At 34.7% G+C, this 25,803-nt stretch overlaps 2 protein-coding genes across 3 annotated transcripts in view; one reads left to right on the forward strand and one right to left on the reverse strand.

Moving 5' to 3' along the window:
- Positions 1-2,051: 2,051 nt before the first annotated feature.
- Positions 2,052-24,826, reverse strand: LOC123563174 (cytochrome b-245 chaperone 1 homolog). 2 transcript variants are annotated; one of them, XM_053529784.1, is made up of 7 exons: positions 24,719-24,826; positions 22,404-22,497; positions 21,462-21,503; positions 17,532-17,605; positions 15,738-15,825; positions 14,895-15,039; positions 2,052-12,044 (listed from the first exon to the last, which is right to left on the reverse strand). In XM_053529784.1, the coding sequence occupies exons 2-7, from the start codon at positions 22,489-22,491 to the stop codon at positions 11,810-11,812; spliced, it is 672 nt and encodes a 223-aa protein (XP_053385759.1). In that variant the 5' UTR covers positions 22,492-22,497; positions 24,719-24,826; the 3' UTR covers positions 2,052-11,809. The 2 variants fall into 2 exon arrangements, with proteins under 2 accessions (XP_053385759.1, XP_045211747.2); XM_045355812.2 differs by having other exon boundaries at positions 24,723-24,787.
- LOC123563173 (hexosaminidase D-like) overlaps positions 24,820-25,803 on the forward strand; it is a 37,977-nt gene continuing 36,993 nt past the window's right edge. Inside the window, exon 1 of the mRNA XM_045355811.2 lies at positions 24,820-24,959. The gene's annotated coding sequence lies outside the window, so the exon portion shown is untranslated. The remainder of the gene's footprint in view (positions 24,960-25,803) is intronic.

Here is a 25,803-nt window from a genome sequence, read left to right on the forward strand (position 1 = left end):
TCATCTGACCAGAGGGAGCCTCCAGAATGTATAGAGAAAAATCATTTTAGATACAGGCCTGTCCAGCTAACTTGGCCTAGCTCCTTGTGAATAGACAGTCTGGTTCTTTAACATGCCCAGTGTGTAGCACCAATATACACAAGCCAATTTTTCCTTGGAAGAACTAGTACTAGCATCTTGGTTAGGTGGGAGACACTCAAGAGTACATCAGAAGTTTCCAGTAACTGGACCAGGATTCGAACCTTAAGACCTCTGCAATGTCATTCAAGCGTGTTACAATTAGACATCCGGGCTCCTGTAATAAAAATGATGATAGTTTTATGAAAATCTTCCCAGCGGGTTAGAAGATATGAAGCAGACATGAAGTTAAGCCATTTGGCATTTGTTCTCCAATGGGGAGATAATCAATTGATGTTGGTTTTACGAAAACTTTCCAAACAGTTTAGACAGTATGGGTTTGACTAAGTTAAGATATTTGAACTGTAAAGTGTGATCTTGATCTGAGTGACCTGGGTTGAGTATTCTGTATTCTGTATGACTTAATTGGTGAGGTTAACAATTGACCTGTTTTATAACAAGAACACCGCCTTGCGGGTACAGATGCTCATCTGATTTTTTATCTCCGTATAATAGAAATATTGACCTACCCATGATTTTTTCCTAAGTCCAAAAGGGGCCATAATTGTTGGAAAAAGCAATGCTGAGTTACAATACTTGCTGTGCAGTGTCAGCTTTTAATGGTGAATAACTGCTACAAGTTTTAAAGCAATAGCTTTGACCATAAAGGTGAAAAGTTGACCTAAACGCACAACTTAACCAAGAAATCTGATATTTTCTAAGTCCAAAAGGGGCCATAATTCTTGCAAAAAGCAAGTTGGAGTTATGTTTCTTGCCTTACAAATTCAACTCCTGGTTGTGAACAAGTGTTGCAAGTTTCAAAGCAGTAACTTTGATAGTTTAGGAGAGAAGCTGACCTAAACACAAAACTTAACCAAGAAATCTGATATTTTCCAAGTCCAAAAGGGGCCATAATTCTTGCAAAAAGAAGGATGGAGTTATGTTTCTTGCTGTACAGAGTCAGCTCTTGATGGTGAACAAGTGTTGCAAGTTTTAAAATAATAGCTTTGACAGTTTAAGAGAAAAGCTGACCTGAACATAAAATTTAACCAGGCAACGCCGACGCCGATCAAGTGATGACAGTAACTCACCATTCCAAAAATCAAATGAGCTTAAACTCTTCTCAGGCATTAAAAGAGCTGTACATGAAATTAGCAATTTAAAGTTTGACCTCAAAGTATGATCTTTAACTAGGACCTAGTGACCTGGGTTGTGTGCTCTGCACAACCTCTTTGAGAGGTGAACAAAATTAATGCTTTAAGTTTTATAAAATTCTTCCAAGCAGTTAAGCCAATACAAAGTGGACACAAAGTTAAGCTATTTGACCCCTGACCTGCAAGTGTGATAATGACCTTAGACCTAGTGACCTTAACTGTGTGCTCTGCATGTCATCTTGATGAGACTAACAATTGATGCTAGTTAAATTTACGAAAATCTTCCCACTGGATAAGAAGATATAGTGGATACAATGGACGGATGGATCAATAGACCAACATGGGCAACTCCAAAATAGCTCCAATAATACTTTTAAATTATATCTGAGGATATGACAAGAGTAAAATACTAAACATATGCAACACTCCTACCAAGTTTGAACAGCCAAGGTCTAAGCATTCTTTGCATATTTAACCTTTAACATGCTAAATTTCTAAATTGGACTGTTCTATCAGACGCACGGATGTGCAGGCTGATCTTGATATGCACTGGTCGCAAAGGCAGAATCACAAGCAGGCTGAGGAGTAACAAAAACGTATTTTGTTCGCAAGATTACTGTTATATCAACTCTGACGAAATGACAGAAGGACTGGCAGAAATAAGCAAAGCAAAACAATCTCTCTTCTTAATGCAAGAAACGTAAGTAGCTATTTTAGTTTCTGACTGCTGCAAATATAATAGTTTCCATATTTAGAATTGCATAAAAAGATAAGAAACAGTTTAAGACTAGATGATTTATTAGATCTTGGGGAGTTACAATGTTTACAATTTCACATAGAGAAAACAAACTGCAACTGAAGAACACTGTGGCGGAACTCACACACTCTTACATGTGCGATATTCAAAGATCATCAACAGTCTAAATGAGAAATTTAGACTTAGACTCAAGGTGATGACATTTTCTTGAAATTTTCCACAGTCAATTTGGCCTAAACAAAAAAATGTTTGTTTCCGGTAACATGCTAAAAATATTAGGGTAGGTTGGTTGGTAATTTTTTTTTTTTAATTACGTGGGAATTTTCAGAAATTATTTTTGTGTCAAAAAATGAATACAGATAATGGGGATATGCCTTTAGAGCATCAGTAAGTCGTCAGTGATCTCTAACATCACTGACCATGTTTAAAGCATAAAAAGTGCATTTTTGCAACTTTTTGTTAAAAAAAGTCCAAAAAATTTAGGGTTGGTCAGGATACCAGAAACAAACAATTGTTTTTTAGGCCTTTACATTACATATAACTTAAACTACAGAAATTAAGAATAATATGTATTCTATACAAAGTTTTGTACCAATTTTCAGTAAGATGAAAAATACGAACTTCGAATCTTCTTGACAAAAGACTAAACTTTCAGCAGTATCAGTTATTAATTAACAAAGTAATTGTATCCAATACTGTTAAGTTAAAGTCTAAATTCACACTTATAGCATTGATAGAATCTTAGAATTTAGGCGGTACAGCACAGATACAATATGTATCAATAAGTCTGGACACTGAGCACAAGATATCAATTAAACAAGATATGGGCACACTAATAAAGAAGATCTCAAAAATATAACTGTGATATAATGTAAGCTTCTAGGTGATAAAACATGTAACCATGATGATATACTATATAACTATGGAGTTTAAAATGTCTATAACCAATCAGTACTTTTCTATCTAAACAAATTACTGGTTTATGAAATGTTCTATACATGTACACTTATATCTAACCAAATTTCCCACAGCAATCACCTCCCCTCATGGTACACTGTTGTTACAATATCACATAGCCATGACAATCATATTATGAGTGTAGGAATAAAATGGCTGACAGAAAATCTTTTTTTTTTCATATTATCACCAACATTTATCAATTTTTTTTGTTAAAATATTCAAATATCAGAAAATAAAATATGAAAAATAAACATGAATTTTGCTGAAGTGTTCATTGCAAAGGGGGCCCAGTGTGTTGGAGATTTTTATATAAAACCAGTCTTTGCATATATATGTAACAGATTGAGATACATTTTCATAATAATTCTTACAACATATTTGCTACAGAACTGTCATTTAATATTTGGATATAAAATAAAACTATGCATAAACAAAATTTAAATAAAATTTGTTGTTAATGATTTCTATCTTAGAAAATCTATAACAAAACCAAAAGTAAAATAAAATGCTTGTATTCATGTTGCCACTTCTTAGTACTCCATTCTCATTTGAGCCGCGCAATGAGAAAACCAACATAGTGGCTTTGTGACCAGCATGGATCCAGACCAGCCTGCACATCCGTGCAGTCTGGTCCGAATCTATGCTGTTTGCTAACGGTTTCTCTAATTGCAGTAGGCTTTGAAAGCGAACAGCATGGATCCTGACCAGACTGCGCAGATACACAGGCTGGTCTGGATCCATGCTGGTCACAAAGCCACTATGTTGGTTTTCTCATGGCACGGCTCATTTTATTTTTTTTCTTAATGCTACACATGAAATTATTAAATCATACCAGCTTTAGAGCATATAGTTGTGAATACAGCATTTCATGTATATAATTGATATATACAATTATTGTATTTTTTATAATAATAGCATATGATGATGTTAATCAAGTTGTGTTAGTGGTTACACAATAAGATTACAATAACACCAAACCCTCTACTACCAGATATATGGAACTTGTCTTTAACTAAATCACATACAGAAAAGAACATGCAAAACTCAACACATCTACAACTTTAGCAAAATATCTACCAGCCTGAGGATACATCAGTTATGAAAATCTAGCATCACTGGGTGCCATAGCAACAAAAACCTTCCACAATTTCTAACCTATTATGTATCTATTCACTGCAATGGAACACTATATATAATTATAATACAGTAAAGAAAAAGACCATTTGACCCTCATGTTATATTTCTAACTTTGAACTCAAGTGGGGCTCATCATTATTAGGTTATATGTTTGTTTTTTATTTCATAAATATATTCAAACACTAGAATGAACTTGCTAGTAATTTGACATTTACACATTAACTTTACAAGCCCTTCACAGGAGGGGAAAAATGCCAAATTGAATATGCTTTGTAACAGTATACAGTAATTTCCTTGGACATCATAGTTGTGTCAATCCATGAAATTGAATGCAGATGAACAAAGAAAATTAATTCCTTTATATTTTATCTTTTACCTTTGACATCCATAAACTTAAATCCCCATGCAATAGAATTCTCTGGTCAAAACCATGAACTTTTGTTCCCGTGAAAATTAATAATTTTACAGTAACTCTATAACAGGACAATGTATGTCTTTAAAACTTGACATTATTATGAAATACTACGTTTAAGTTTACAACAGTATTACCTTTGTCAATATTTATGAATATTGTACATCTTTCTAACAGGACAATATATGTCTTTAAAATCTGACATAATTATGAAATGCCACATTTAAGTTTACAACAGTATTATCTTTGTCAATATTTATGTACATTGTACATCTTTCTAACAGGACAATATATGTCTTTAAAATCTGACATAATTATGAAATGCCACATTTAAGTTTACAACAGTATTATCTTTGTCAATATTTATGTACATTGTACATCTTTCTAACAGGACAATGTATGTCTTTAAAATCTGACAAAATTATGAAATGCCACATTTAAGTTTACACCAGTACAATTATCTTTCTCAATATTTATCGACATTGTACATTGTATGTATATGCAACAGGATAGTATATGTATTTTATGTCTTACACAAGAAAGTTTGTAACAACAGGACATTTATTTTTACAACAAGATTTATGTATCAATACACCCGGACAGAGTAAATTTATACATTAAGATATAGCCCCACATGGAAATGATGTTGATATTATATTGCTCATAATCAATCATCAAAAAAAAAGACTAGGGAATGACTTTAGGACTGTATGTTTGTAAGACTAGAAAAAAAGAAAAGAAATGCAGACATGAGTGAAATTTAATGTATTATAAATGCTCCATTTGTTATGGAAGTACAATTACATGTATCATATCATTTGTATAAACTAAAAGGTAAAATGGAATCCACTTGTAAAACTCAAATTGAATGGAAACTGCTTGTATATACTAAAATGTACATGGAGTCCACCTGTATGTAGTAAAATGAACATTTAATACACTTGTATATTCTAAAATGTACAAAGAAGTCACCTGAATAAAGTAAAATGTAAATAGAATCTGTGGAGAGGTATGAAAGTTTGTTTCTTTGTCATGATCCTGTGATAATGGTTGCAATAATGTTCAGTTAATTAATTTCTAGCTTATAGGCCAGTCAAACTAAGTATTCTTACATCAACATTTAAATTTCAAAATGATTTGTCAGCCTTGTCATTTACACCTGAAATCTGTCTAACTGTACAAGAGGAAAACTGCCCTGATTTTCTAGTGGCATGACAGGATAGCAAAATTGCCATGACTTTCCAGTGACATGACAGGATAGCAAAACTGTCATGATTTTCCAGTAACATGACAGGATAGCAAAACTGCCATGATACTCCAGTGGCATGACAGGATAGCAAAACTGCCATAATATTCCAGTGGCATGACAGGATAGCAAAACTGCCATGACTTTCCAGTGGCATGACAGGATAGCAAAACTGCCATGATACTCCAGTGGCATGACAGGACAGGACAACTGCCATAATTTTCCAGTGGCATGACAGGATAAGACAACTGCCATGATTTTCCAGTAGCATGTCAGGATAGGACAACTGCCATGATTTTCCCGTAGCATGACAGGATAGGACAACTGCCTTTATTTTCCAGTGGCATGACAGGATAGGACAACTGCCATAAATTTTCAGTTGTATGGCCGGATTTCTGAATCACAGTGGATAGATGTTTTTAAAACTGAACCCAAACACTTGAGTCCTTCATTACAAGAGACTTTAAACTAAATGATATACAAAAATAAATACTAACATTTGTAAGGTAAACTAAAAATTTATCAAAATAACTTGCCATCTAAAACAATATGAGGTCCCTGACTTCTTGAAAGCTCTAGTGATCCTTCACCAGTATATGAAAAATACAAATGTTTGGAGAAAGTCTGAAACAATAAATAAACTGCTAGATTACCAAATTAATTTTGATCAAATTTAAGAAAAGTCTGGTAAGATCATAAGGAGATGTTTTACGTATAAGTTGGGAGAAAAAATAACAAGAAAATGGCATCATCTGCTTGCTAGCTCAGGTCTCCTTCATAATTTTTTTATCGATACCTGTAGAAAACTGACATCACTTTTCATTTTAAAAAAAGAACAGAATGGACTGAAAAAAAAAGAAATAATTTAGCAGTTCAGTTATAAATGAGTAAAAAAAGCATACAAATCTGCATGTGGAAAGTCAACAACTGCCTTATCATAAATTAACTCTACCTATACATAAAAATTTCTATCATATCCCCTAAGAAAGAAAATCCTTTTATTTTTTCTGTTTTTTTTTTCTTTTTATCAAGAACATGTTACTGAATAAGAGAACTCAGTACAACTTATATACATTAACAAAACTTGATAACACAGAATCATATCCAACAAATAATAACAAAAAAAAAACAAGATGCAGAATTTTTTTCTACAAATCAACATTAGAAACATTCAACAAGAAGAAAAAACAGGATCCATAACATTTCCTTTATAAACCTACAGGAAAACAACCTGTGTATCATTCTATATTAAACCTTATATAACTGACTTCTTGAATCTGGCAAAAATAAAAGCCTTTTAGAACAACTTCACTGTTTTTGAGTACCCTTTTTAAGATATTAGAAAATATTAAACTTCAATGAAGTATTATGAAGTATTATATAACTTGATGAATAAGGAGTAAGTATAGGAGTTATATAACAAATCAGAGCAGATTTAATGATAAAATGTTCATAAAAATGTTACCGAACAGTAACACTGAATCTATTTTGAGCATGTTTTATTTTCTTTACTATTCTTCTACAGTCAACACAATGTTAGAATACTGTAATATCATTATTATTTGTGGAGACTAATTTTCATAAATTCTGTGTTTACATCTGTTACCCTGGACTTGAGAAAAGAATTTTTTTTTCATCTGTAAAAGTTGAAATCCTCAAATTAATGTTCCTATGTTATAGATCACATAATTTTATGCCAAAACAATAGAATTTTAACCCTTAGCCTGCTGGCGGCAAGTGATTCTGCCTTTGCGACCAGTGCAGACCAAGATCAGCCTGCACATCCGTGCAGTCTGATCATAGTCTGCACTGTTCGCTATTCAGTCAGTAATTTTTCAGTGAACACCCCTTTGAATAATAAGTGGTATGGCCCAAATTGAATGACTGACCAGTCCATTTTAGATATTTAGCAGGGTAAGGGTTAATACACAATAACACATCAATAAAAGCATAAAATTATTGCTTTAATATACTCAACAAAGCCTTTTAAACCTAGAAACAGACATACTGAAACTTCATATATATTGTCTTTTAACTTCAAATTTATATTGCCTTCAAAATGTGAAAAGTCTTAATACCAGAACTTAACAATCTGATGTATGTTGGTCAACTGTAAATATGTAGCCTGAGAAATAAAGATTAACTGTTAAAGAAAAATGTTTGTTCCCTGTAACAATGCTCTGATCTATATAACAACAAACTATTTAATGTTCTGTAAAATCAAAATGCTCAACAAAGAGTTCATTATGCTAAAGCAAATCTACTATGCAAAAAATACAATAAATACACATAAAAACAAGAGCTGTTGGAGGACAGCAATGCTCGACTATTCAACAGCCTTGTCAACTGAATGAATACAAAAGTAAAAAAGGGGCATAATTTTGTAAAAATGTGAAACAGGGATATGGAATCTGCACAGTGCTTATCAGCTCATGACAGTGAACAAGTGTGTGAAGTTTCAATCCTTTCCCATTAGTGGATACTGAGATACCAGCTTACATATAAGAATTTAACCAAAAACAGCTAAATTGAGAAAGAGGCATAATCTTATAAACATGCAAAGTAAATTTATTGCACTGCATGTCATATCATGACAGTGAACACGTGTGTGAAGTTTCAATCCTTTCCCATTAGTGGATACTGAGATACCAGCTTACATACAAAAACTTAACCAAAAACTGATGTCAAAAAAGGGGCACAATTTTGAAAAAATGCAAAGTAGAGTTATGGGACCTGCACAGTGCATGTCAGATCATGACAGTGAACATGCGTGTGAAGTTTCAATCCATTCCCATTAGTGGATACTGAGATACCATCTTACATACAAAAACTTAACCAAAAACTGCTAAGTGGAAAAAGGGGCATAATTTTGAAACAAGAGGGTCATGATGACCCTGGATCGCTCACCTGAGTAATATGAGCCACATGTTCCAAATGGCAAACTGATGATAAAATATTAAGAAGATCAGTAGGTCACATTCATGGTAACTGAAAGTCAGTTTTAAGATATGTGTGCAAAACTGTACGTCATCCAAATTTCAAGGCTGTATCTTAAAAAAATAAAAAAACAGGTCAGTAGGTCAAGGCCACAGTCATGTGATTCCTAATCACTTGGGGTAATCACTCATCAGGTAATTATATTAAACAGTCTAGGAAATATGATCTGATAATTTTTAAAGTATTTTTTCCTATATAACTCATAATTATAACAAGTGACCCCAGGGCAGGGCCTCTATTCACCCCATGGGCATAATTAGAACAATCTTGTTAAATATCAACCAGTAGGTGCTACATACCAAATATGAAAGGCCTAGGCCTTGAACTTTCAGACAAGAAGATTTTTTTCCTATATATGAGTCTATGTTAAACTTAATACCCCAAGGGCACGGCCTCTTTTCACCCTAGGGTCATAATTCGGACAAATTTGGTAGAGGACCACAAGGCAATGCTACATACAAAATATCAAAGGCTTAGGTCTTGTGGTTTTAGACAAGAAGATTTTTAAAGTTTTTTACTATACAAGTCTATGTAAAACTTGTGACCCCGGGGTGGGGCCTCTTTTCACCCCTGGGGCACAATTTGAACAATCCTGATAGAGGACCATAAGATGATGTCACATGCCAAATATCAAGGCTCTACACCTTGTGGTTTTAGACAAGAAGATTTTTTAAGTTTTTCCTTTCGGTTGCCATGGCAACCAGAGTTCTGCATGGAATTAAATTCTTTGAATAATTTTGAAAGGGGACCACCCAAGGATCATTCCTGTGAAGTTTGGTGTAATTCTGCCCAGTGGTTTTCAAGAAGAAGAGTTTTTTAGACAATGTTGACAGACGGACGACGGACGACACACGACAGACTACGGACGACGGACACTGAGCTGTCATAAAAGCTCACCATGAGCCTTTGGCTCAGGTGAGCTAAAAAAACAAGCAAAAGTAGAGTTATGGGACCTGCTTAGTGCATGTCAGATCATGACAGTGAACAAGTGTGTGAAGTTTCAATCTATTCTCATTAGTGAGAACTGAGATACAAGCTTAACCAAAATTTTCTAAGTCGAAAAAGGGGCATACTTTTCTGAAAAAGCAAAAGAGTTATGGAACCTGTGCAATGCAAGTCAGTTTATCACAGTGAATAAGTGCGTTAAGTTTCAATCCATTCCCACAAGTGGTTCCTGAGATACCAGCTTACATACAAAAACTTAACCAAATCGGGACCCGGACACATGGGCGAGTCCAATAGCTCTACTATAGTAGAGCTAAAAATTCTGCAAAGATCTGAAAATAGTTATCATTCATTACTTTCCTGCATTCCTTGCATAAGTGGATTAATGGACTGAGTTCATTTTAAGTACACAGGTATATAATCTACAGGTTCAGGTTGAGGAAGATTATGGTCAAAACTAAAAGTTCTATGATTTTATCTAGTAACTTATTTTTAACAAACCTAGACAGCTACTTTAGATTGGGTAACATTTTTGACAGATTTATTTTCACAAATATTCATTGAGAATGTCACTTGCAAATTCGAAATATCCATGACATCAATCTGCATCATTTCCTAAAACACAAGCACCTGTTTTTCTCTGATTCTAAACACTGACTGAAGATATCAACCTTGCATTTGCTATATAAAGCCTATGTAATTACCCAACCTATAGTATTTAGGCTAACAAAATGTTTACTAGAATAATAACCGATCAAGTTTGTATCAAAACTGCTTAAAAATTGAGGCCTCTATTATATTTTTTTGTACTAAATGTTACTTCATTAAACTATCTGTTCTAAACAAAATGCATGAAATCCATAAATGCAAGACCCGTCCAATAGCACTTTTACTAAAACCACAACATTTTACGCCAACAAAATTCATTGACTTCAAAGCACTTCTAGCCTATCAAAAATCCCAGCAAAGTGAGGATATCCTGATAGGTAACATTATACAACGGCTAATTATGTAACTTTATTTGTTTCATAATGGCTGACTATTGCTGAGCATAAAAACACTTACAAAGAAAAAGTATAACCTAATTCGTGCAAATACACAAGTTAAACATTGCTCTTGGAAACTGATACACACTACAAAGAACTACATAATATAAGTGTTAAATAAAACCTGATTGCTTTATGACCAATTGAAACCTATAGATAAAAACTGCATTCAAGAAATAATTGTGCTATATTTTTAAAATAAAATGTTATAGACAATTTAACTATTGGCCAAACGATGGAATGATATTTAGTACCATATCACTGGGTATATACCATAGAAAAAAGACACTATAGGTGTATATATCTGTCTTTTATGACAAAAAGGGAGATGATGTTCACCCAGTCTCCTATTATGACATTTTTATTACTTTATTCCATATAACACAAACACATCAGTTTTTTCTCTGACATATATGTCTTTTTACAGAAGAATAGAATATGAAGTGTTTCAGTATTTACCTATATTAATAACTGAGCCGTGCCATGAGAAAACCAACATAGTGGGTATGCGACCAGCATGGATCCAGACCAGCCTGCGCATCCGCGCAGTCTGGTCAGGCTCCATGCTGTTCGCTTTAAAAGCCTATTGGAATTGGAGAAACTATTAGCGAACAGCATGGATCCTGACCAGACTGCGCAGATGCGCAGGCTGGTCTGGATCCTTGCTGGTCACATACCCACAATGTTGGTTTTCTCATGGCACGGCTCATATGTTTATTCAAGCAAGGTCACATTTTATATTTTACTCTGTAATAATTAGTCTATTCCTACCACAACAATTCAAAGCTGTTACCATGCTGTGTCTTTCCAGAAATTACACTTTGAACAATATGAACTAAAGTCAACAAGTTGGTTTGTACTGGATATTTACTTTGAACTATAAATCTTCTTTTCCTCTGAAACAAGTACAGCTGAACCTGACAGTGCAGCAGACGTCAGATTCTGCCGTTCATGTAACACAAGGAAAAATCTATTTCTAGAACAAAGTCTTACATAAGGCCATTACTTAAATTATCTATAAACAATCATATACAGCTATTAGCTCTCAGCTGGAACTTCGGTGGGCGGGGGGACATCACATTTATCATCATTAGTTTCCTGCATTCCAGGCTTATCTGTTTCGTCGAGGAGATCTGATTGGTCTATATGTTCGAAGTCGTCTGCTGTTTCCTCGCCCTCGGAGGATGTAGATGAGTCTATAAAATCATTGTCAGCAGCTTCTTCTTCTATATTTAGAAAGTTTCGGACCTTCTCTGCAACATCATAGTGTTCTCTGTTTAAAATATATATGAAAAACTGTATTCATTCAAAAACATATTACATATCTAACACCTTAGTTACAAACAGAAACTTTTTCATTTTAGCTCTTAAATTGATTTTCCATAAAAAAGACAGAAGCAATTATTCAAACATAGACAAGAGCATGAGAAAAATCTAGTGGTGTAAAAGCAAACATTTTGAGATGCTTTCAATCTTCTTTTTTGGTCTATACATCTGTATGTATGTCAAAAGATTTTTTTTTCTATTTTGTATCTTCTTAAAATTACCAGAGCCAGTATCTCCACGGTGGTGGTGGTGGGAGCGTATTTTTTGGCCAAGAAATATACCGGTACTACCTCCAGAGAGCAAAATTTTCAGTGGAAGAAATTTCCCCTTTCACATGTACTCAAAGCAGGACTTGCTAGGTGTAACACATTTACTATATCAGTTTTATGACTACATATCTTATATATAAAATCTTTTTTATTGTTATTAAAAATATAGGGGGCATTTGTTAAAACATTACAATAAAAAATATTACAGGAAAGCCTGTTACTCTCCATATGACAGATGTTCCCAGAAATCAATGCTGTAATTTCTATTCTTTACTTAAAGCTATTATATGAGTATCTTCAGAGTTTAACTTTTAGCCTGCTGGCGACAAGTGATTCTGCCTTTGCGACCAGTGCAGACCAAGGTCAGCCTGCATGGATGGTCTGCACAGTTAGCTATTCAATCAGTAAATTTTCAGTGAACACCCCTTCAAATAATAAATGGTACTGCCCAAATTGAATGACAGACCAGTTCATTTTAGAACTTTAGCAAGGTAAAGTTTAATACAAAATGCATACTGTGAAATCCCTTAATTTCAGAGGCATTAAACACAATTCTTTATTTTTGTACCTTACAGAGATGTACTGCAAAAATTCACCTTCCAATAAGTCTATACCAAAACAAAAGTTTTAGCATATCTAGAGTGAGCTCCAACCTTACCAAACAATTTTGATAAATGGAAAATGTAACACTATAAAAAATACAAACTTTTCTGTGCAACAGGTTTTTAAGGTCATTTCAAAGAATTAAATTTTGTCTATATTTCTCCATTTAATTACTCTTTTTCCTTCCAGATTAAATATACTTCACAAATGTCAATATCTAGCAACATGACTTACTTGTACCAGCAGATTTTTTAGTTTTAGTTATCAACAGTATTTCAGTTATACATCTTTTTATTTCTGCATTCAACACCAGTACTGATCTGTTCTACTCAAATACCTAACAACTCCCCTACATGACTGAAAAGCGGAGATTTAATATTAACTACAGGCATACTTACAGAACTTCAAAATCAGAAAGGAGAAGATTTGTTTTTGTTATGTGGGTAGGTTTATTATGTGGGTAGGTTTAACATCACATCATCACAATTATAGGATATGAAATTATGGCAACTTCATAGCTTTTGCTGGTGAAGGCAGACCCTAGGTACCCAAACAGGCATAAATGCAGACACTTGTGTAGAACAACCGATCTAAATTAAGCCAGCTGGATTTTTACGTCCAATACAAGGTTCAGGTCCAACAGCAGTGATTCAAGGTCAGTGACCTTTAAAATCCCTGTCCACACTGTAACAAATACAGGTGAAAGACAACAGTGACATTAATTATTCTGTCATTCAGGCCAAAATAAAATGTAAGATTAGTATTTTGAATTCTAATGTTTTTAATGATATTAAACAAGAAGATGCTTTTGAAGAAAAGCACATGTCTCCCGAGGGAACAGAAGCGTAAGTCAAAGAGACACTGATGGTAAGCTTAGTGACTGAAATACAATAGGGATGTTCTACATGGCATGTCCAATCATTCCATGAAGTTTCAACATTCTGGGTCAAGTGGTTCTCAAGTTATGGATCAAAAACAGTTTTTAATGTTCTGGCCCCTATGATCTTGACCTCTAAAAGAATGGCCCCAAGATCAATAGGGGTAACCTACTAGGCATGTCCAATCATCCTTTTCCATGTTCTGGCCCCTCAAAAATAGTTTTCCATGTTCTGGCCCCTGTGACCTTGACCTTTGATCATGTGACCCTAAAATCAAGAGAGGTTATCTACTCCATAAGCCCTATCACCCTATAAAGTTTAAAATTTCTAGATCAACTGGTTCTCCAGTTACTGATCGGTAACAGCATTCCATGTTCTGGCCCTGTGACCTTGACCTTTAATGGAGTGATCCTAAAATCAATAGGGGTCATCTTCTCTGCATGTCCAATCATCCTATGAAGTTTCAACATTCTGGGTCAAGTAAAAGACAACAGTGACATTAATTATTCTGTCATCCAGGACAGTTGCTCCGGCACCCCCTGTCCAAACATTAAGTGGCCTTAAACCTCCAAACTCACCATAACAATGTTATAATCTACGTAACTTGTTACCCCTTATGATATATGTCATATGATGTAATGTTTTACATGATTCTTATTGAATAATAATGATAAATCGTTAAGTATTTTGTTTTATTTCCTTTTCGAATGATAAAATAAAGAACTTTTACCGCATGTAACTCAGTATTTTTAAAGATGTCTAACTCTACGTCTTCTGTTTCAGAGGTAAACTCTCTTTGAACAGCAAGAAATCGCTTATCAAATGAATTTTTTCCACTTTTGTACAATAAATCAATAATAAGTTTTGAAAGAAGCAAAGACTTACTAAAAAAAAAAAAAGGAAAGTGAGGGGGGAAAAAATTGGTCCCAGTGGGGCTTGAACCTATGCCCCCCTGAAAATTGCAGTCAAAGTAGGTTTATGGTAGGAACTGAATACTCTTCAAAAAGGAGGTACTCTATTATGGGCCTAATACCTTAAAGCACTTACTTGGATGAGCCGAATGTAAATGATTCAGTTATACCAAAAGTCATTCCAGCTGAAAATTTCAATACAACTTGATATGTGGTACCGAAGAAGTTCACCTTTTCTTCCTGTACTTTTATACCAGTTACTTCGGACAGCTGGGCTACAACTGAAATTTAGAGAGATTGAAATAAACTGACAATTATATCTATAGTTCAAATGAATTAAATTTGATCATGGGCTATATACTGGCTTAAGTTTTTATAGAAGTTTAAAAGAAAGTTCTAAGAAAGGCACTGAATTCACTTTACTGGCAATAAGCAATTTATACTTGTGTTTCTAAGATGGGGAACCTACATGAACTTAAAGGACAAAGACATGCAACCTTATGCTGAGTGGCAAACACCATACGTATATCTAAAAATGCTCACAGAGTGGAACAAATTTCTTACACTGCTTAAAATAACTCAGATGCTATCAAGCAGTTTCAATATCAAAAGCTTTAATCTAAGAAATACAGAAAACTACAGTAAGCCTAATATCAAGCATTTCAATACATGCTTAATATTTATTTCAGTGAATTATCAAAATATGAAAATGAAATCTATCTGGTATTTTCACAGTGAAAAATAGCAAATATATTTCACTGGTAAGAAACTAGTAAACGTATTCAGCCAGAGCATGAAATAAAAAGTTTTTGTTTGTTTTACATGTAAGATCAAAATATATTTCACTCTGAACACCATAATTTACATTTTCATTCCTGGCTGTGCTACTTGTGAAAATTCTGCATAAAATCATGGTGTTCACTTGGTGAAATATTTGTTCTTACACTGAAACAAACAAAATATCCTCTATATATCATACCGACATCTTCTTTTCTCAGGAAAATTAAGTCCCAGGCACTATGCTTCTTCAACCGTACTTCCCCTTCCTTCTTATTGAAATCACACTCCTGTAAAAAAACATGTATACTGAACAAAAAAGCTAACATGCCATGTGTAATATTGCAAATATATTCAAAGATACTAAATATGACCATAAATTCTTTGTCCGATTACAAGGCAAAAAGGATTGTGTGGACAGCTCCAATTTGTACTCTCTGGAAAATCCCATCCGTTCAAATCCCAGATCTTTGAACTCTTGGAATATTTTCCTCCTTAAAATTTGAATACTTTTAACTGTTCTGCATATCTAAGCTTTCATTGACAAACATAGAAAGTGTATCTTTCCTTCTGATACATTTTGAAACAATAGTATATTTTAGGTATTTTTCTAGGACTTGACAAAAGAACTGTTTCTGTAATTGACAAGGCAAAAAACAAATAAGACAAATTTATGTATAAACAAGAGCACCGCCTTGCGGGTGCTGACGCTCATCTGATTTTTTTTGTATAATAGAAATATTGTCCTACCCATGATTTTCTAAGTCTAAAAAGGGCCATCATTCTTGCAAAAAGCAGGATAGAGTTATGTTTCTTGATGTACAGTGTCCACTTATGATGGTGAAAAACTGTTGCAAGTTTTAAAGCAATAGCTTTGATAGTTTATGAGAAAAGTATACTTAAACATAATACTCAACCAAGAAAATGATTTTCTAAGTCCAAAAGGGGCAATAATTATTGCAAAAAGCAGGATGGAGTTATGTTGCTTGCTGTACAGGGTCAGCTTATGATGGTGAACAAGTGTTGCAAGTTTCAAAGCAATAGCTTTGATAGTTTAAGAGAAAAAGTTCACCTAAACATAAAACTTAACCAAGAAATCTGATATTTTCTAAGTCCAAAAGGGGCCATAAATCTTGCAAAAAGCAGGATGGAGTTATGTTTCTTGATGTACAGGGTCAGCTTATGATGGTGAACAAGTGTTGAAAGTTTTAAAGCAAAAGCTTTGATAGTTTAGGATAAAAGCTGACCTAAACATAAAACTTAACCAAGAAAACTGATTTCAAGTCCAAAGGGCAATAATTCTTGCAAAAAGCAAGATGGAGTTATGTTTCTTGATGTACAAAGTCTGCTTATGATGGTAAACAAGTATTCCAAGTTTCAAAGCAATAGCTTTGATAGTTTAGGAGAAAAGTTGACCTAAACATAAAACTTAACCAAGAAATCTGATATTTTCTAAGTACAAAAGGGGCCATAAATCTTGCAAAAAGCAAGATGGAGTTATGTTTCTTGCTATACAGGTCAGCTTATGAGGTGAACAAGTATTCCAAGTTTCAAAGCAATAGCTTGATAGTTTAGGAGAAAAGCTGACCTAAACATAAAACTTAACCAGGCAACGCCGACGCCGACGCCGACAACCGCTCAAGTGATGACAATAACTCATCATTTTTTTTCAAAAAATCAGATGAGCTAACAATGACACAAGAATGACATAATCTCTCTGCCTTTTCTTTGAACACAATTATAAGCGGTCAAACGGTGACTTTTTGATGGTGATGGAAGACCCCAGATGTCCAGTCGGGTATTATTTCAGGTATGAGCAGGTACCTGGCTTCTAGACACAAAAGAGTTCTACACCCGATGCCAGATTTCCAAACCAGCAGCAGTGAGGGGCAAGTGATTTAAAGTCAGCAATAAACTACAGGCCACAGAGGCCCTCTAAAGTTTATTTAGAACGAAACAAGCTAAAGGTAACCAGCAAAATGTAAAGAATTCCTACCTCCCAGTCATCCATACAGGATATACCAATCAGACTTCCAAGAACTAAGTAGATTGCCTTCAACCAGAATGGATCTGAAACAAAATATTACCCCTTTACTGGCTTTTTGATTAATACTGAACCCTTAAAATTTCCTTTTATGTGTTATGATGCCTTTTTAATACTGCAGGTACATGCAATTGTGATGACCACTCGTGTTCTGCAAGGGCAAGTTTTCATACAGAAATTTTACGTATTGCCAGCCATCTACAACAGAACAAGAGGACCATGATGGTCCTGAATCGCTCACCTATCTCCACATGACCCAGTGTTCAACTGAGTATGACATCGTTATTTCTACTATTTGACATAGTGACCTAGTTTTTGAGCACATGTGACCTAGATATCATCAAGATAAAAAATTCTGACCAATTTTCATGAAGATCCATTGAAAAATATGGCCTCTAGAGAGGTCACAAGGTTTTTCTATTATTTGACCTAATGACCTAGTTTTTGAAGGCACGTGACCCACTTTTAAACTTGATCTAGATATCATCAAGGTGAACATTCTCACCAATTTTCATGAAGATCTCGTGAAAAATATGGCCTCTAGAGAGGTCACAAGGTTTTTCTATTTTTCGACCTACTGACCTAGTTTTTGACCGCACATGACCCAGTTACTAAAGTGACCTAGATATCATCAAGCTGAACATTCTCAACAATTTTCATGAAGATCCATTGAGAAATATGGCCTCTAGAGAGGTCACAAGGTTTTTTCTATTTTTAGACCTACTGACCTAGTTTTTGACCCCACGTGACCCAGTTTCGAATCTGACTTAGATATCATCAAGATGAACATTCTGACCAATATTCATGAAGATCTCATGAAAAATATGGCCTCTAGAGAGGTCACAAGGTTTTTCTATTTTTAGATCTACTGACCTAGTTTTTAACCCCACGTGACCCAGTTTCGAACTTGACCTAGATATCTTCAAGGTAAACATTCTGACCAATTTTCATGAAGATCCATTGAAAAATATCGCCTCTAGAGAGGTCACAAGGTTTTCCTATTTTTAGACCTACTGACCTAGTTTTTGACCGCACATGACCCAGTTTCGAACTTGACCTAGATATCATCAAGGTGAACATTCTGACCAATTTTCATGAAGATCCATTGAGAAATATGGCCACTAGAGAGGTCACGAGGTTTTTCTATTTTTAGATCTACTGACCTAGTTTTTGATCCCACATGACCCAGTTTCAAACTTCACCTAGATATCATCAAGGTGAACATTCTGACCAATATTCATGAAGATCTCATGAAAAATATGGCCTCTAGAGAGGTCACAAGGTTTTTCTATTTTTAGATCTACTGACCTAGTTTTTAACCCCACGTGACCCAGTTTCGAACTTGACCTAGATATCATCAAGATGAACATTCTGACCAATTTTCATGAAGATGCATTGAGAAATATGGCCTCTAGAGAGGTCACAAGGTTTTTCTATTTTTAGACCTACTGACCTAGTTTTTGACCCTATGTGACCCAGTTTCGAACTTGACCTAGATATCATCAAGATAAACACTCTCACCAATATTCATGAAGATCTCATGAAAAATATGGCCTCTAGAGAGGTCACAAGGTTTTTCTATTTTTAGATCTACTGACCTAGTTTTTAACCCCACGTGACCCAGTTTCGAACTTGACCTAGATATCATCAAGATGAACATTCTGACCAATTTTCATGAAGATGCATTGAGAAACATGGCCTCTAGAGAGGTCACAAGGTTTTTCTATTTTTAGACCTAATGACCTAGTTTTTGACCCTACGTGACCCAGTTTCGAACTTGACCTAGATATCATCAAGATAAACATTCTGACCAATATTCATGAAGATCTCATGAAAAATATGGCCTCTAGAGAGGTCACAAGGTTTTTCTATTTTTAGACCTACTGACCTAGTTTTTGACCCCATGTGACCCAGTTTCGAACTTGACCTAGATATCATCAAGGTAAACATTCTGACCAATTTTCATGAAGATCTTGTGAAATATATGGCCTCTAGAGAGGTCACAAGGTTTTTCTATTTTTAGACCTACTGACCTAGTTTTTGACGGCACGTGACCCAGTTTCGAACTTGACCTAGATATCATCAAGATGAACATTCTGACCAATTTTCATGAAGATGCATTGAGAAATATCGCCTCTAGAGAGGTCACAAGGTTTTTCTATTTTTAGACCTACTGACCTAGTTTTTGACCCTACGTGACCCAGTTTCGAACTTGACCTAGATATCATCAAGATAAACATTCTGACCAATATTCATGAAGATCTCATGAAAAATATGGCCTCTAGAGAGGTCACAAGGTTTTTCTATTTTTAGATCTACTGACCTAGTTTTTAACCCCACGTGACCCAGTTTCGAACTTGACCTAGATATCATCAACATGAACATTCTGACCAATTTTCATGAAGATGCATTGAGAAACATGGCCTCTAGAGAGGTCACAAGGTTTTTCTATTTTTAGACCTAATGACCTAGTTTTTGACCCTACGTGACCCAGTTTCGAACTTGACCTAGATATCATCAAGATAAACATTCTGACCAATATTCATGAAGATCTCATGAAAAATATGGCCTCTAGAGAGGTCACAAGGTTTTTCTATTTTTAGACCTACTGACCTAGTTTTTGACCCCATGTGACCCAGTTTAGAACTTGACCTAGATATCATCAAGGTGAACATTCTGACCAATTTTCATGAAGATCTTGTGAAATATATGGCCTCTAGAGAGGTCACAAGGTTTTTCTATTTTTAGACCTACTGACCTCGTTTTTGATGGCACGTGACCCAGTTTCGAACTTGACCTAGATATCATCAAGATGAACATTCTGACCAACTTTCATAAAGATCTCATGAAAAATGTGACCTCTAGAGTGGTCACAAGCAAAAGTTTACGGACGCACGGACGGGACGGACGACGGACACCGCGCGATCACAAAAGCTCACCTTGTCACTTTGTGACAGGTGAGCTAAAAAGAGCATCAACTGTGGAGCCAATCCTCTCTTAAGTACGTACATTACCTGAAGCAAAATGCAAGAAAAGAGTTATGGTTCTTGGCTTTCTTACTCGTCTATTTAAGATGAAAAAATAATACAAAGTTTCAATGCTCTATTATTCAACAAAAGTGGGCCAAAACAAAAAATTGTATACTAAATATTTATGGGGGATTAATTTTACATGGATTTCACGGTTAGGTCAATCTATGACACTAAATCTTCTATTCATTTAATCATTTAATTAAAATTCATAAATTAAAATCCCAATAAAATATCTGTTTTAGCACAAACCATGAAATATCATGCCCATAGAATTAAATGATTCGACAGCAACCATGTAATACCAATTTTCTTAGGGCAAAACTGGCATAAATTCTGACAAAATATAAGAGAGTTACAGTTCTTGACCTGCTTACTAACTGTTATAATAATAAACAAGAGCACAAAGTTTCAAAGCTACAAATCTTATTCCCATTTTCTAAGTACAAAAAGGGACATAATTCTATTAAAAGTTTTGCTTCAGTTATGGTTCTTGGCCTTATTACTCATATAATGATGTTAAACAAGTTTCAAAGCTATAGCTCTTACAGTTTTTGAGAAAAAAGTCGAGCTAAACAAATCTGAACCAAAGCCAAATTAGATACCAAGGAGCAAGGGACAACAATTATATAACCTGACAGATTGTTCTGTTCAAATCTATCAAAATTATCATTCATTTTCTCTACAAATGAAACTTAGTTACATATTACATTCAGATAACATCATTACTGTTTTTTCCGTGGAAACAAACTCAAAAGCAATTTCTTTGACAATCAAGCTGAAATAATTAAGTATAAACTAAAAAACAACAACATCCATATGTCTTAAGGATATTGAATTTATGTACACATACCATTTCCATAATAGGCAATGCCAAGTCCTACAGAACTGAAGCCTGGAATGAAAAAATGGTTATTTCTTACATGAATGTATTATGGTGTCTCCTTAAAACTCTCAATTTTAATTTCATATTCTAATATTATATTCTTATAAATGAGCCGTGCCATGAGAAAACCAACATAGTGGGTTTGCGACCAGCATGGATCCAGACCAGCCTGCGCATCTGCGCAGTCTGGTCAGGCTCCATGCTGTTCGCTTTTTAAAGCCTATTGGAATTGGAGAAACTGTTAGCGAACAGCATGGATCCTGATCAGACTGCGCGGATGCGCAGGCTGGTCTGGATCCATGCTGGTCGCAAACCCACTATGTTGGTTTTCTCATGGCATGGCTCAAATAGTTAAATATAGTATTATTTCCAAAATCATTCAGGATTCTCAGACCTTCTCCCATTGATTGCAAACAATGAAATTAAAATACAAGTCTGCATGTAGTTGTCTTTGCCCTGTGGCTGAGACATTTAATTCTCCTGCATGTTTCATTGCTGAGCTTTAGCGTATGAATAACATGTGAATAATGCAATCAAACACTACAAAAACGTATGTGACGTAAGATTCATTCATACTGTTCAACTACTGCAATGTCACTGTCAAAGTTTGTTTTGTTCTTGCAGGGTATAAACGTAACAAGATATTAAAAGTCTTATTTTCAGCTGAACAATCTGATAGTCAAAATGCATGTAAAGATGGCTGATGCAATGAGAAGATAAATCTACCATGCCAACTGAATTGTGGTAACAAGGAAAACCCTAACTTGGTTTGAGATAAAAGTAAAAAAACTTGGTAGAACCTCATTTAACCTCATGGGGGTATTTCCTCATCAACAACTCATAGGTCTAGTAGATTCATTTCATCTAGCAAAATGAATATCTATCGTATTCTAATTTTCTCATATTTACCAACAAGAATTGCCCAGGAATTCAAAGAAGGCTGTCTAGTAAAGAAAAGTCTGTCCTCACTCTCTTCCTTGATTGTTAAATACACCATGATTGCCTGAAATTCATAGAAATACATATGTATATATATATATATATATATATATATAAGTTGTTGTCATACAATTGAAACAAAGCCATTACCTGGGGAAGGACGTACTGAGTGGTATAAGTGAGTGTAAGGATTAAGTGAACAAAATATCTCGCTGTAACAAAATTGGCCAGATTTTAAACCGAAAGTACATAATTATGCTATTAGGAATTTTTGACCGGCTAGTTAGTTTTTGCTTTATCTTTCAAACAGCAAATGTGCCAGTGCTGTGGCAAAAAGCCTATTCTTTAGCAATTGCATTTATAGTTGAATAACTGTAACTTTTAAGACAAAAAAGTTAAATGGAAGGTTTTGGGCTTGGGTGCAATGTTTACAAATCAATGCCTTGATTTTAAATGTAATTTTGCCCCTTATCCAGAATCAAACCTGGCCTGTATCTTAAAATCATAAACCAGTGTACCATAAATGAATTTAATCCATTCATCCTTTCAAAAGTTTTCCAGACATTGACTGTTAGTGTCAAAAAAGGGCCATAATTCTGTAACCAAGCAACATCATCCTCGACCTTTATCTTATAATCATATACCGGTACCTGTTTACTGTAAATGAATTAATCCACCAATCCTTTCAAGAGTTATCAGAGGTGCTTATATTGATAGATGGATTCACCAACACAGTGACTCCAGTGTACCTAGCCCTCCTAAACCTCATTTATTGATATAATGAGTAATTTGAGATAGGGGAGGGGGGTAAATTCCCGGGTGGATGGAAGATTTCCTAGAAAATTCAGCTGTCACCCCACCCCTCTCCCACTCCCAAGGAAGATTTCCTAGTTGGGAAATTTACTGTAACAATGGCATTATACATACTAGACAGTCTTCGATGCATGTAATTTCTATATTTATGAAGTATTTGAGAACAAATGATAAAATGGTGGGGAAATATGTCATGGTATAGGACCTGATTACTTAAAAGGGGAGATTGTATGCGTAGGCGATTGGGAAACTTGGTTGGTGGAGCACTTTCCCTGTAAATGATGAAATGAAAGACCTAGTCCTCCTTTACCACATATTTTTCTCACCCTGTGACATAAAAATAAGCACCATAGACACAATTAAGCTCTAGTATTTTTACAAGATTAAGATGATTGGAGAACTAATTGTAATAAGCCAGTACTTAGATATAATTTTAACCTTATAGATATTTTAGCCTCAGAGGTTATTTTTCTGCAGTCTTAAAATAAAGGGTCTGGAATCAGGATAAAGGCTAACTATAGGTCTGAGCTTTTCAAATCACCTGTCAAAGTCGGACGTTGACCTTTGACCTAAAAGCAAACGGAATCCCCAAAGTTGCAAGGCTTTTGACTTCACACATTCATCTTACTGGTACTTGAATTGTACAAAGAACAGGTAAATGTACACTTAACCAGTAATAAAGCTTAAAGTATTCGACCAAACTGATAGACTATGATTTTGTACAATAATGATAATTAATATATAAATGTCATGCACATTGATCTCAGTATTATAAAAAATAAACATGCTCAAGATAAAAAAAAGCAATATTTAAGATCGCATATGTTTAAAATTAGTCTCAATTTTCCAACTGCAAGGCAGACCTATTTCACAGACTGACATTTACCGTATGTCTGCTGCCTCTATGTCGTGGAGGAGAGATATTGACCTTTGCAAAAAATTATCACAATATTGCAACCCGCGAACAATTTAGCTCAAGACTAGTTTATAATACGAATCTTCCTTGTCAACTGGCCACATTTCAACAGTCTGTTCTTCATTAAAACCATCATCATCATTTTCAGTAATCGCCTCACTTTAAAAGGGTATACTACGGTATACTCACAATTTGATTTAAAAGAAATATTTTTTTACAAAACTCAGCAGTCATTGAAAAATTATTGGTTGCCAACATTTCATTTGGCATATACTAATTCAATATCACCTGACTTATTAATGCAATAAATTTTTCGTAATAAATACATTCTGCTAGAACTGTAAATGTATGATTTATCTCAACTCCTACAACCTATGGCTTACTGCATTCCTGTGACATAATCATAATATTTACAGTCTAAAAATAGAAGTTTTTTGCGACTGAATCAGGTCAAAAGAAAAATAGATATTTTTCATACATGACATGCATTATTTTACAGAATATGTCTTTAGTTTGAAAACTGAATTTCTTTGTTACAATATAAACAATGTCTTACCTACTGTTTCTTCTTTCAATCTACAAGAATCTTGGCAACTCTCGCAATGTTTACATCTGTCAAAATCAGTAGCTCTCCAACAATGAAGATTAGCACAGTAACCGGAAGTCGTAATGTTTGTAAATAAATGCAGGCCCGAAATATTGATAGATTTTTGTGGTTAATTCTCATTTAATTAACGAATGTCATTATAGTTACTCGTTAAATAAAGTACAGCTGATATACGAGTTTCAAAAGAAAGGTAGTTACACAGATTTGCATGTCTTATTCTTTTTTAATGAAGTGCTGAAATTTTATGTCAATTAGTCACGAATGGCTGCATTATGGAATGTAAGGAAATGGTTACACCATGCTAAGGGCATATTCAGCTGGAATTGAAGACATTTGGTCCAACTTTTTGCTGATGACACAGCTGTCTGTCTTACTGCCAATAACACTACTGCACATAATACTCCAGAAGAGGGCGTGGCAGTATGCATAGATAGCTAGATCTATAAGATAGATAAGTTACATGATCTTTAGCCTTACTCATGCATTTGGCTTAACGGGATGACTTATTTTATTATCTGATAGTTTTTAGTTGTCATCCTTCTAAGCCTTACCCGTATCTGCATTTTACTGTTAAGAAAACAAAGACATTAAAAAATCCATAGTGTGCAACCTACCTTTTTGACCAATCAGAACAAGTTAATTTTCAAAAAATGTTGCTTAGAAGCTTATTCCTGAAGACCAATGTGCAAGGGCGTAGGAGCTGGGGTGGCAGGGGCGGCCCCTGCCGCCCCAATGTTTCGAGGAGCGGCGAAATGCCGAACTCATAAATTTTTGAAAAGGCTAGAAAATATAATTGAGAATAAATACAGGGGTCTCCCCTTGCAAATTGTCAATTTATCTTGAAGTGCATAGGTGACTGATATGTACACAGAATCTTGTCATATCACTGACACCTTGCTAGATCACCTTGGTGACAGTGTATTGTACAAAATCGATAATCCACAACGACCAATGTCGTTGTATTTTCACGCCCTGCAGACTCGGCGATACATTAATTAATGAAAGTTAATCATATTTAATTGCTTACCACCAAA

The sequence above is a fragment of the Mercenaria mercenaria genome, chromosome 2, assembly GCF_021730395.1.
Source record: "Mercenaria mercenaria strain notata chromosome 2, MADL_Memer_1, whole genome shotgun sequence".
Lineage (NCBI taxonomy): Eukaryota > Metazoa > Mollusca > Bivalvia > Venerida > Veneridae > Mercenaria > Mercenaria mercenaria.

Coding starts and splice junctions, on each gene's coding strand:
- LOC123563174 (XM_053529784.1), bottom strand. CDS start 22,491: ATGGTGTATTTAACAATCAAGGAAGAGAGTGAGGACAGACTTTTCTTT. Junction 21,504..22,403: donor TTCCTGGGCAATTCTTGTTG/GTAAATATGAGA, acceptor TTTTCATTCCAG/GCTTCAGTTCTGTAGGACTT. Junction 15,826..17,531: donor CCTGTATGGATGACTGGGAG/GTAGGAATTCTT, acceptor GTTTTTTTACAG/GAGTGTGATTTCAATAAGAA.